We start from the raw sequence: 13984 nt of genomic DNA on the forward strand, positions 1-13984 counted from the left end.
TTAATTATCAATTATTAAATTAAAGCATAATTCTATTATTAAATTGTAAAACTATAAATTGTAAAATGTTTTGTTATTATTTGTAAGAATTATTTGCGCTTCTTTTGGATAAACAAATAAACGCAGATTGCATTACACAAATAAATAAACGAGCAAAAGAAATGAAAAATCAATAAATAAACTAAATTACAACAAACAAAAACAACAACAATTATGACAGTATTACAAGAAGAAAACATAGAAGAAGAAGCAGATGTTTCGCAGCAAATTGAACTCGTCGAATTGAGTTTATTTACGAATGATTCGTTTGCGATTCACACACTCACATTCACATGCAGCTGTTTCATTTTCCGTCCAATTGCATGCTTACACAAATAAACACACACACACACACACACTTGAGTTTTGAATATTTTTCGATTTGGCAATTGTTTGAATTAAAATTATAATTTAATAAATTGGTGCTTATCGAATTTATTGCATATATAAAACTATTTAAGCTTAGAATAATACTGAATAAATAACAGATTTTTCTGGTTTTTTTTTTTTTTTTTTTGAGGGGTTTATTAGCGCTTAAGTGATACAATAAATAATATGATATAATAAAATAGATTTGGCCTACAAATTGCTGAATTAGTTGCAACAAAAGGAAAAAGAAAATCAAATTTTTTAGATGAAAATGTGGCCAAAAACAAGAGACAGAAGAATGCATGGCAATTGGCGTAAATATTAATGAGACCGATTAACGATAGCGATAAGCGATAGCAGTAACGATATTGATAACGATTACGTAAGCGATAAGGATAAATCTTTTTGTTTACACTAGTTTTTAATGAACATAGAACTTGGCAAACACCGCACCCGACCTAAGCAACTGCTAGTTAGCTAAGTATATATGTATATGTATATGTATTTGTACAAGTATGTATGTACTTACCACGTATTTGTGTAGGGGTCGTGTGTGTGCGCCACACATACATACACATACTACAGCAACATTGCATACATAAGCGTTATATCAAAAGCTTTCTGCTTTCTATGTGGGGCGTGCGGGGGCATAAAATACACCTAAAAAAAAAAAAGAAAAGAAACAAAAATATGAGAAACACGAGAAGAAACTAAAATAACATAATTCAAATACTAGTTTGTAGTCAATGGCTTGGCAAGTGGACAGCCCCACTGTTAGAATTTTGTGTAAATATTTCTTAAGGCTACAACTGAACGGTAAACTAGTGTTGTATAACGCAAACATATATATAGCACCATATAATTGTATTGTCTTTTTTTTGTGTGGCTTTTCTCGTCGCTCGCGCCTAAAAATACTTAAATGTAATATAAAGAAAAACAGAAGAAAAAAAAAATACCGAATAGAGCTACATTTATATGCATAATAAATACAATAATAATAAAACAAAAACTATGATATGATATGCAACCAATTGGTATTTGAATGGTATATACTTAGTATTTATACAAATATATATAATAAATGTGTGTGAACTGTATTTTTTTTTTTTTTTTCTTTTGTTTATTGGCAAACGACATAAACTACCAACCAATTTGACAAAAAACAAAAAGAAAAACACAAATAAAGAGCAGGAGTCAGTTACCTATTAGAATTTGGCAAGCATTAAAAAAAAATCACAAAAATAAATTGCTTCAAAAGCAACAAAATACTAATAAAAAATACTGCAAAGAAAGAGAGAAGTAACTCACATAAGAAGCCAAAATGATAATGAGAGCAAACAAAAATGGCACACGATAAAAATGAAAATAAAATTACTTAGAGCAAAGCATAAAATGGCTTAAATGGAAGAAGCAGAAACAAAAAATGTGTACATGTATATAAAATGGTATTTTAGTATATTTATGTTAGATGCGCCGTCAAGTAAAAAGGCAATGTCAAGCAAAAAAATGAAACAAAAACAAAATAATGAAAAAATACTTAGCAAATAAAAAAACAGGGAAACAATTGAGATAAATTAACATTAAAACAATTAAACTGAAATACATACACACACACACACACACACACACACACACACACACACACTAGCACCCACATAAACAGACAGAGACAGATAGCTATTCTCACAGCGACAACTACAACAGAAGAATGCAGAAGAAAAAACAAAATTTAGCAACAACATGAATTTATGAGATATAATAAATAATACTAAATAATATACCAAATAAAGTAAAGTAAAACAAGCCAGACGAATGCGACAGAACAGTTATTATTATTGAAAATAAATATGGAGAAGAAGCAGAACAAATTATATTTACTAGATAAAAAAAAGAACAAGAAACCACACAAAAAAACAAAAGAAAAAACTTAAAGTTTGTAGTATATCAACCATGTATTTCACAACAAAAAATAGTAAATAAACATTAAAAGCAAAACCAAAAAAAAAAAAAAAAATACTGTAGGACAAATTCTACTAAAAGTAATGAAACAAAACAAAAAATTTTTTTTTGTAAACCTAGAAAAAAAAAACCAAAATAATCCCTCGTAAACCCGATATAAGCTGAAATGAGAAGCAAAAGGAGAAAAAAAAAAAAATTAAAAATACTCGACAGAATATACTGCCAAATGTATTTTTGGCATAGGCAGATCAGATCATAAAACCTAAGCATATATAAACTATATATATGTGTATATGTAGTCGATCGAGATACGAACAATTATAAATGGCATTACATTACAGCAAGCGGACATAATAATAATAATAACGATTATCTATGTATATGTAATAATTAATAAAAACATATTTTAAGCGTATTAAGTTGAATTATACAAAATATAAAAATAAACCACACACACTTCTGAGGATATCAAGGGTCTAAGAATAAATAAAAACTAATGAATTAATTAAAAATAAAAATAATTAAATAAATGAATATAAAGCTAAATGTCAAGCAAACATATGTGTTTCTTTTTACTTGATTTTCCAGATGAAAATCAAGTTAGTTAAATATTAAACTTGAACATAAATTGAAGGATATTTCATATAAATCATGAAAACTTTAATGGCTTACAGGTCTCTCTGATGCATGGTCAATAATCTAAAACCATTAAATACTATATATGATTTTGTTTAGATTATAGAAATTCCATTTCTTTCTGAAGTTTTTGTTCATCATTCAACATTTTCTTAATATTACTTATTTTAAATTCACCTGAACGTTTCTAGCGTTGACTGAGTAGCAAATTTCTCTCAGTGTATGTTGACTGCAATTCTAGCTGGGATTGAAATATGATGTTTTTCCTGTTGTTGTTAATGTTAAATATTCAAATTTATACAAGGCATCTTCAGATCAACACAGTTGTTGTTGCTCTGCGTTTGCCAACTACAAACTATGTGTCAACAGAGCGCTTGAAAATGTAGGCGTGGCAGTAAAAGGGAGGGCGGCGTTACCAGGTAAAGTCTGAGCCGACTGACAGCGACAGCGACAGCAGAAGAAAACTGCTGTAAAGCTCTCCCCTCGACCTGACCATGGCCGGGGCAACACAGAGGCTGCCAGGCTGCTGCATTATTTATCATGAAGCGTTGAGCACTCGCCAAAACTGGAGGGTTGTCCTAGAAGTACCCTCGGCTACACCTACATACACCCCTGTCATCCCCTACAAAAATCAGCTGTGAAATGCGACTGAAGATGCGACTCGACGACGGGTCGAGGTTGTTCACTCTGCTTTGCATTTGAATTAAAGCGGCATCAGTTTTAACATCTTTACGATTATCATTACCATCTTCATCACAATGCGCATCATTGTTTTCAGTATTTTTTATGATAAACTTTATCATCATTATTATGATTTGTCTATTAAATTAAAGCGCCAGGAATCATCACGATTATCATTGAAATATCTTATATAATTTGCATCATCTTGATCATCGTTTTGATATCCTGACAGGTGGAAGTTAATCGATTTGATCTGCATTTATATTGAAGAGTCAGTCATTAATTTTACCCTATTCACGATAATCATTACTACATTCATTAGGATTTTCATCAATATTTTGTTAACCGCTCGGATTCGGGCTTGTCAGCTATACATTGTATTTTAATTAAAGAGCTGAGAATCAATCTTATAATCATCCAGTTTATCATTGCAAACATCATTGTAATTTTCATCATATTTATTATTATTTTAAAGCAGTTATTTTGATCTGCTTCATGTTTGAATTTAAGAGCCAGGCGTCAATCTAAGCATTATCACGCTTATCATTAGATTACTTTTTTATGATTTTCATCACTATTTTCATCATCTTCATCATCATTTTGATGACTCGACATGCAGAGGTTGCTCTGATCTGCTACACATTTGAATTAAAAAGACAGCATCAGTCTCAACATCATCACGATTATCATTAGAATACTTTTTATGATTTTCATCACTATTTTCATCATTTTCATAATAATTTTAATGACTCGACATGCAGAGGTTACTCTGATCTGCTAAACATTTGATTAAAAAAGCCAGTCATCAGTCTCAACATCATCACGATTATCATTAAAATACTTTTTAATTGATTTCATTACTATTTTCATCATCTTCATAATCATTTTAATGACTCGGCATGCAGAGGTTGCTCTGATCTGCTACACATTTGAATTAAAAAGCCAGGCATCAGTTTCAACATTATCACGATTATCATTGCAATCATTGCATTATTATTTTCATCATCTGTTTCATCATGATGATGACTCGTCTCGTTTTGTTTAAGTGCCAGCGCAGCAGCCTCGGCAACGTTTACATATTTTGACAGCAGCCGCAATGGAGGCGAAAAACCAACCGGTAAAGTAACCACCACAACCACCGCAACCACCGCATGCACCACAAAAAGCAGCAACCCACTAACCATGCGTGGAATATGTTAAAAATGCAGTTCTCCACTTTAGCAGTTCCTCTCCAGTTGTTGTTGCATGTAATTCAAAGTGTGCACATACACTTGACATTCCAAAGCTGTCATTTCGTTTGGGCGCCTGTGCAAATATTTATGAGCAGCACTGTGCTACAGTAGCGTCCCCTTTCCGTTGAGTAGGGACTTCTTTTTGATGCAGTGTCTTTTTCGCTTCTCTAATGAGCACTGACTGCATTATCAATGCGCAAAGTACACTTTTAAAGAGTCACAACATACACACACTCGCACACACACCCGTTGAGACAGTGAGTGTGGCGTACAGTGGGTGCTAATGGGCAGCGGACAGTGAGCAGGACTCGGCGCGTAATCAGCTTACGTAAATGTGCGTGGATGCGGTCAAATGTAGTTGAGGATTTACGCAAAAAGGATTTCCATGCTGTAAGTCCTCCTTTCCCATGCCCTTACCCTTCTCCTTCTCTATCTACTTCCCCGCTTAGCACATTCATCAAGTGAGGAAGAAGAGAAAGCTTTCTCTGCCTTGGCTAGGTGATTCTATGAAACTTAAATAAGGCAAAAGCCGCAGTCACCAAATGGTAAGTCAACCTGCTAAGTAAGTCAACTCAAGTGACGCCCACCAACTAGCGCAAGGGGCGTGGCCAAGACGTTACTCCTCCCAAAACAAAAAAAACAAAATAAAAAAAGCAGCGACTTATTCTGTAGCTGTAAGACGAATGTAAAAAGTATAGCATGACATCCTCGTATGGTCAATCGATAGTGGCGAGTCCTTTGAGTATTTACTTTATGCTCATATTAAACTAAGCCTATATCCCTGACAGAATGACACATTTAGGAAATAACATTTCCTACCAAGCAGGCTTACATTGCGACCACCTAGGTTAACTATACCCTAGGCTGCAAACCTCCAAAACTTTGTTAAAGGTTCGGTTCGGCGGTTCGAGCCATAAAGCAAGACATCGGTTCGGTTCGCAATTTGTTTTATATACCCCCTGAACCCAAGGTTTGGGTTCGAGCCTTGGTTCACATTTATACAAAACAAATATTTTTATTGTTATACATTTTTCTCTACATTTTGAATTAACTAAATTTTTTTTTTAAAGAAATCAAATTTTGATGATAAATTAAATTTATTTAAAGACTTAAATATGATTTATTTTAGTCCGAAGTCTCAAATAATTGCGTAATATTTGAAAACCATAAAGTTTATGTAAAAAAATTTTTTTTTGTACCGAACCTTTTATCTTAGAAAGCGGTTCGGTTTAGGTTCGGGTTCGCAAAGTTAATTATTTCAAGGGTTCGGTTAAAGATCCGGTTCAGGCTGCTTAAAACCCCGAACCGAACCGGTTCTACGAGGCTCTACGAATTCAGAACCAAGGTTTGATTGGAACCTTGGTTCAATTAAAAAAACTAATATTATTTTATTTTCTTTATTTAATTTGAAACAAAATAAAAACTGTTTCTTTGAATGTATTCGTAAGATATTGATATTGCTTACAATTTTTTTTCCAAGAATATATCTTAATTGTGTTTGTACTTTGATATACTAGTATTTATAGAACTTTGATGGTATTATAAATAAAAAAAAAATTATTTAAAAAAAAATCACCAAGAAGATTTTTTGCAAATAGCTATCATTAAGTTAAACATAGCTTATTAAAGGACTCCAGAATAGGAGTCGATAATATTTAAGTGCTGAAGTTAATTGCTAAGAAAGTATCGTATTTGGGTATCGTGTCACGAGTGACATCGCCAATGGGAGTAAACTATTTGACAAAATGTCTTTGATGCGGCAATGAAACATCAAAAAGATGCAAGAGTCGAGGACAGAACAGGGAAAGGGAGATAAGAAGAGAAAGAGAAGGAGAAGGAGAGTCAGTGAGAGATGGAGAAAGTGTGTGTTGGGCACATTATTAACTAGTCGACAAATTTGCTGCAGAATGAACTTACTGAGGGCGCAACAAAAGCGCTCGCCGATAGGCGTGACGCATGTGGCATGTGGCAGGCATGAGGGATGGGGATTGGGGCATGTGGCATAAGGCGGGTGGTTGGAGTGGGATGTTGATGTGGCTCATGCAGCTCAGGGCAAACTTTTGCATATTTGTTAAATACTTTAATTAATAATTTAGAGAGATAGCAGCCGAAGCTGACAAACAAACAGAGACTCGAGAATTGAGGTGAAAGAGGAAGAGCAGCGGAGGCGGAGGCGGAGGCAGCAGCAGAAAGTTGAGCAAACAACTAACAAAAGATCAAGGATTATGCGTGCCCACAGCTCATGTAAGAATCCACCTCCCTCCCTGCATTCCCTTTCCCCATTGCCGCACTGTCGGGTGTATTCCTTGCTGTGGTCGCCCTTCTGTCCTAGCTAACATAGCAAGAGGACACGGCACAGAGCTCGGCACTCGGCACTCGGCGCACGGCTTTGTGCTAAAAAGAAAACAAAGAAGATTAGACTAAGCGCAGCAGCAGCAGGGAAAGAGAAAGGTGGTGGGAATAGAGGAGAAGAGTTGCAAGGAGAAGCGGGAGCGTGAAATGCTCATAAGGCAACTTGATGAGTTTAATTATTTGAATGCTTTAGCCCCCACACACACACACACACACACACACACACATACACACAAACACAAACACACAGAGAACACATATCTAGACACGCACACACACACACATATACACCGACTGGAGGTGGGCCAAGGGCGCGTTATTTAAACAAAAGGCAGCTGCTTTTGTCACATGCTGCCCTCAACCAACTACCTCGCCCCCTCCACCCCTTTCACGCCCAACCTGCCACGCCTACTGTAAAAAGCTCGCGTGTGTGCGAGAGTTAGAGGAGAAAGAGAGTGAGAGAGTAAGAGAGACCCACATACTAGAGATGAGCGCGCGTTGGATTTTTCGGCCCTACGATCCGTTACAAGTTTTCAGATACACGACGAGAATACTTATACTCAAATTTCAAGGAGTAAAACATATAATTGTATTAAAAACAATTTATAGGATAAATGACAAAATAAATTTTTAATAATAATTAAAATAACAACCTAGCTAAGAATAACTTAAAATTAAAAAAAAGAGCTTGAAAACAAAAAAATAATTTTTTGAATAGTTTTATATATTTTTAAATCAATCGAAAATTTAGATTTGTCAAATAAAGAATACATTTTTATTTTCATAAATCATTTTTATAAATCATGAGTATAATGATTTTGTACCAATATATGTTACGAGCAAAGGGAGGCGTGCCAGAACGCTTAAAGTATATACACTGAAAAAAAAAACCAACTTCTAAAATCAAGAACCTTCATCTTAAATATTTTGTTCTTAAAATAAGATTATTTTAAGACCAAATTACTAAAACTAAGATTATTAATCTAAAAAATCTTTAAATCTTAATATAAGAATAAAAGTCTTAAATTGTTAGGGAAGTTTAAGTAGGTACTAATTTTTTTTTTTTTTTTTTTTTTTTTTTTTTAATTAATTAATTAAGAATATTTAATCTTAAAATAAGAACTTGGTAATATTTTAAATGTTCTCAAAATCAAGAAGTGTTCTCTTAATGTAAGAATTTTATGTTCTCTACGCATTTTTTAGACCAAAAATCTTAGTTCTGAGACCAAAATCTTGATTTAAGAACATTTTTTTTATCAGTGTATATGCTTGATAAGTAACAACAGCCAAGTCTATTTATAAAATAAAAAATAATAATGAAAAAAATGGAATATAAATTTTAGAATATTTTTTTCAATCAATTATCAAGGGCAGTAGATCAAAAAATTAAGTTTTCTTTCGCCGTGCGATTTTTTTGGGGCCAAACGAATTCTAAATTGTAAAAAGCCGACAATTATCCTGGTCCTTGCGCATCTCTAATATATGCGAAGAAACATTCTTCCAGCCGCGCCTTCTTCCGCTTCACTCTTCTTCGTTCTTCTTGCTCCTTCCTCCTTCCGACAAACGGTATGCAAGTGCATATGTGTGTGTGTGTGTGTGTGTGTGCTATTCTATGTGTATGGTTAACAATTCACAATCTTTTCTGCTATCCGCAGCATTATCTTTGTGTCAGGCTATGCCCGGTATGAGAGTATGGAATGTTTTTGAGCCAAGCTCACAACTTGCCCAAGTTTTTGAATTGCAAGCGGAAAACGGGGAAAGAGGGTTGAGTAATAAGGGGGTAGGGAATGTGCCTTGGTCACCATCAAAACGCTTGAGGCGATGTTGCCACCAAAAATGCGGGTGATGACTAAATGCATTCAACGCTGTCAAATAACTCATAACTCGAGAAAAACAAAAAATAAAAGAAAGGCACGCAAAATGCAGCTCATCAAAAGACAAAACCAAGCTGGGAAATACCTAATTATGGGGGAAAATAGAACTCATTAAAGACTGACTGTTAATAATAAATATTATAATAATGCTATACAAGGTATTTTTAAGTTGAGCAGCTAAATTCGTTACGTCTAAGAATACTATAAATAAATTAACCAGATTTTTATTTAGCTTCTTGCTAACTTTCTCTACAAATTGCTCTTAATTACTCTGCAATACACATTAAAATAAGACAGCTAATTTTTTTTCTATTCTATAAAAATTTATAACTTTACATGGTATCTTCCCGTTTATCACTGATGCTTTCTTACTACTTATTAAGTATTATGTTGATTTTATCTCTTCAACTGAGACATTATCTCAAGCTTAGTCTTCAAATCAAAACTGTCAAGCAGTTCAGCAACAGCTTGTTGCACTTGCCCCTCGCTTGCCACTGTGCAACAGCTGCATGCAACAACATCTTAAGCAGCCTCATCAACAGTTTTACATTTCCGCGACGATTCCGACTCGAAGAAGTAGTTTCTCTAAAGCTCCTTAACTGTCATAAATTTAAAAAGTTATACGAAAAATAATTGTGTAGTAAAATATATAGTAACATAATTATATGTTAAGCTGATAGATATTTGTATAATTAAAGCCTACTATGTATATGTATAGTATGCTTTAATTATACGAATATCTATCAGCTTAATACGAATATCTATTTATTGCAAGTCAACAAAAGACAGTCGATACCAGAGATTATTGACATAATTTTTGTCAAAAGCCTAAATTTAAAAATAAAAATTTTGAACATACACAGAGGGAAAAAATCAAGTATTTCGTACTTAAGACGCCACTTTTCGAACTTGATTTCTCACTTAATTCAAGTACGATATTTTAAGAACGAAATTTTAGTGTTTTAGTATTTTAAAACTTAAAATAACTTTAAAGCGTACTTGATTTAAGTACATTTCAAACTTGATCCAAGTTCTTAATATTCTAAAACTGAGTACAAAAATATGTTAAAATATGAACAGTATACTTGATTTAAGTATATTGCAAACCTAAATCATAATCGTGTCAAGAACCAGTTGAGAATCCTAAGCAAGCGAACGCAAAAATTAAGTAAGAATTAATGTACTTAATTCAAGATTTGACGAGCTTGATCTGTGAGTCGACCCTGAATATCGGTCTTATTTTAAGAATTTTCGTACTCATATCTAGTAATTTGGGAGTTTTACTTGAATCAAGATTTTTTGTTTTTATATTAAGAATGTTTTTTCAAAAAAACAAAAAAAAAAAAAAAAAAAAACTTGTTGAAAGAATTATTGTACTTATTTTTAGAAATTCGTACTTATATCAAGTATTTATTTTAAGTATAGAAAATACTTGATTCGAACTCACTCGAACTTAATTATATTACGGCTATCTTTTCTCTGTGTACATATATATTAAAATATATAATTTTTAAATGAACATCTTGAAAGTTTATATATTATTTATTATTATTATTTTGTTGAATAACGAACCGAATAGTTGCGGTCTCTTTTATTTGATTTAATGTACTTTATATGCATTTTGCTGAAGAGGCTTTCAAATTGATGTCAAGCGAAAGGCAACTTGAATTGTTGCATGCAACTGGAGATGTTGTATGTCAAATTGGCCACAGGAATGACCTCTTTGATGTCATTACCTTTGCACACACACACACACACACATTCACACATACACACATACACATTCGGCACATACACTCGGAAAAGTCAGACAATAGAAATGGTCCTGCGGTGATGAAATGTGGCAAGACCTGGCCAAATGGAAATGGAGCTGCAACTGCAGCAATGCCAGCAGCTGCCACCTGCTACAGGCAACACGAGGGGGTAGTTAGATGGAGTGAGGGGGGGGGGGAGCTGGGTTGACTGTAGAGAACTTCACTTAATGTCAACTTAATTGCATTGTTTCAGCCACAAATTACAAAACGAGTCTTGCACAAGGTAACAAAACGTCGTCAGCTTCACGTGGCAGCAACTCGACTGATGTTGTTGCCACTGTTGCAACTGCGGCTGCTGGTTGATGCCTCCAACTCTGCCTGCGCACAACAATAACAGCTAACTGTGAATGTGTGTGTGTGTGCAAAAAGAATCAATTGTGTGTGACCAAATTAAGTTCACTGACTCGCACACACACTTAGAAGGAGTGTGTGTGTGTGTGTGTGTGTGTGTGTGTGTACAGCCATTGTCAAGTGGAAGCCAAACGGGGATTCATTTGAATTGAGTGGCGCCACCAATGGACCAAGGCACAAGGCACAAGTTGACTCAATGCCAGACAGCGATCCCAATCCCTATACCTATACCTATATACCCCATCTCCCTCTCTCTCTCTCGCTCTCGCTGCATACCAGGTGTTAGCTGACTCCTTCTCTTCTTCTCTTCCACAAAAACTAAATTGAAAACGTTGCGGAGAGGAGTCACATTTTGAATGCATTCCCCGAATGCTTCAGCCGCTGAACAGTCAAATGACGGCGGCCATTGGGAAACCAAAGAGACACACACATTCCCTCTACCTCCCTCCCTCCCTTCCTCTCCCACATCTCTCCATACTTTTATCCGCATCTCAGCCTTTGTCAATTTTGTTATGGAAAAGTGTGTGTGACCGTGTTCGAATAATTGAGAAATTTGCTGTTACAGCGATGGTTGGCAATTCAAAAGTAAGAAGAAAAAAGTGCTGTAAAACGCGTTGAAGTACATATTGTTAAACTTCAGTGTTGCCAAACGCGAAGTAAGACCAAAGTTCGTGTTGAAAGTGCACTAAACAAAGAGTAGAATGCAATGGATAAGAAATGAAATGGCATAAAGATAATAACAGAATTAGAAACGAAATTAAATGAACAAAAATTATCCATCAACATTGTATTTTTTTAAAGCAATTTTTTTGGTGATGCTCTTTATCAAACTGCAATTTATTTAATGTTAAATTTGTTCATCATAAAAAAAACTTGCGAAAGATATTTTTATGTTACCGAGACAGATTAAAATTGGGATAAATTTGCTTGGCTCAAGAATCCTTAATCAACACTTCAATTTTTCATGGCTGAAATCGATTTAGTTTTTCAATTAATCACAACTCTACTTACTTTTAAGCCTTCACTTCACAATAAACTTTTTAAAACATCTAACTATAAATCCTCACTAAAATAATGAAATTATTGTTTCTTTCTATTGTTTTTTATAAACGTTACTTAAAAAATTAGTTCAAGGGTATATTGTTTTATTTAGTTTTTCTAGTTGAAGTTAAAAATGTTGGGCTTTCTGAACTAAATATTAGTAGTAGAATATCAGGCGAAATTTATCATTAATATTTTACAGTTGTGTTTCGAATAGAATCATTAAATGAATTACGACTTATAGATAAATAAAAGTATTCATATTTATATTTATTCAAAACAACAAAATATATACTTTAGTATTTCACTTATATTTTTGACTGTTATGCCGTTCAACAAGTGAATATTTTTACAGGCCACCGAAACAACTGTCAAACAGTGTTGGAAAACGAAACACTTTTTACTTGGCGTACCCAGATTGTTATTGTATTGACTACTCACTATCTAAAACTTTTGTCAAATTCTTTATACTTATTCGTGGCCTTTATTAGACCCTGTATTTAAAGAAGTATAGGGGTCTATTAAGTTTGTTTTTATATGGGTTATTATTATATGTTGACATCTACGCTTTAACTACGCTCAGCAAATGAAAACAGTTTCGATAGTTTGTTAAGACTACAGTTATCGATACCAAAGGAATGACAACAAAAGGAGTGTGTTGCTAACACTGTCAAATAGAGTTGCTCTTTCAAAAAGCAAAACAAAAACTCTGAAGGTGACAAAAAGTCAATAGGAAATTCAGACTGCAGATTGAAAAAGAATTGAAAATGGATGATTATGTGAGTATTGCGTATTAAACTGCAGCTGAACTCGACTTATACACACTCTGTAGTATCTTTTTGTGCATAATAGCTACGTTCTGCTGTGCACCGAGTGCCAAATGGCATTTCCACCACATGAGTTTAGTGGACAGTGCATGGAGTTCCGCATGTGCGAAGAATGCAGGAGAAAGAATCCCGAGATTATTCATTACCTATACACATACATCTATCGGCCACAACAAGCCAACAACTGGACTCCCTTTCAGGATCGCCTGAATAAGGTAATGCGTAAGTTGGAGATACTCGAATCCGATCTGGACGCCTTCAAGAATATCTATTGCGAGGATGAAGCAGATCTGGAGATTGATCGACAGGCTGAAGAATATCTAAAGGAAATGTTGGAGAAATGCACTAACGTTTAGGAGGTGCTAGAAATCTGTGATATTAAGTTAAAGCCCTTATAGAAACTCAGCAAAGATTTCTAATATATCTCATATAACAACTCTTAATATAACCATATTGTAGTGAATTGGAAACTGTAGAAAATGTTGTATTTAAGTAATGTTTCGTTGTGTTTATTTATTTAAGTAATTCAATTATCTGTCTCAAACTGCAATATAATTGACCGTAAATCCCAGCTCATGTATTTTTTCTCTCCCTTCTTGTATATACACATACATACAAGTAAAGCTTTTTCGCTTCCTGTTTAAAAAAATAAAAAAGAAAAGTAAAAAAGAAAGCACCACAACATGAATAAACGCCCCACTCAAGTGCAGAATTACGGAAATTAATTTTGAAGCATGTTCCCTTAACTTTAATTAGATTTACGTGTGTCTGTGAGATCGTATTTGTATGTGTGCTATTCTGTCTATGTG

General features: G+C 34.0%; 1 protein-coding gene across 1 annotated transcript; it reads left to right on the plus strand.

Annotated features, from left to right (window-relative positions):
• Positions 1-13049: 13049 nt before the first annotated feature.
• Positions 13050-13746, plus strand: LOC117793431. Its single transcript, XM_034633743.1, has 2 exons — positions 13050-13127; positions 13181-13746. Exons 1-2 carry the CDS (start codon positions 13116-13118, stop codon positions 13529-13531), a joined length of 363 nt encoding a protein of 120 aa, XP_034489634.1. The 5' UTR covers positions 13050-13115; the 3' UTR covers positions 13532-13746.
• Positions 13747-13984: the final 238 nt, after the last annotated feature.

Source organism: Drosophila innubila, chromosome X, assembly GCF_004354385.1.
Source record: "Drosophila innubila isolate TH190305 chromosome X, UK_Dinn_1.0, whole genome shotgun sequence".
In the NCBI taxonomy this organism is placed as follows: domain Eukaryota; kingdom Metazoa; phylum Arthropoda; class Insecta; order Diptera; family Drosophilidae; genus Drosophila; species Drosophila innubila.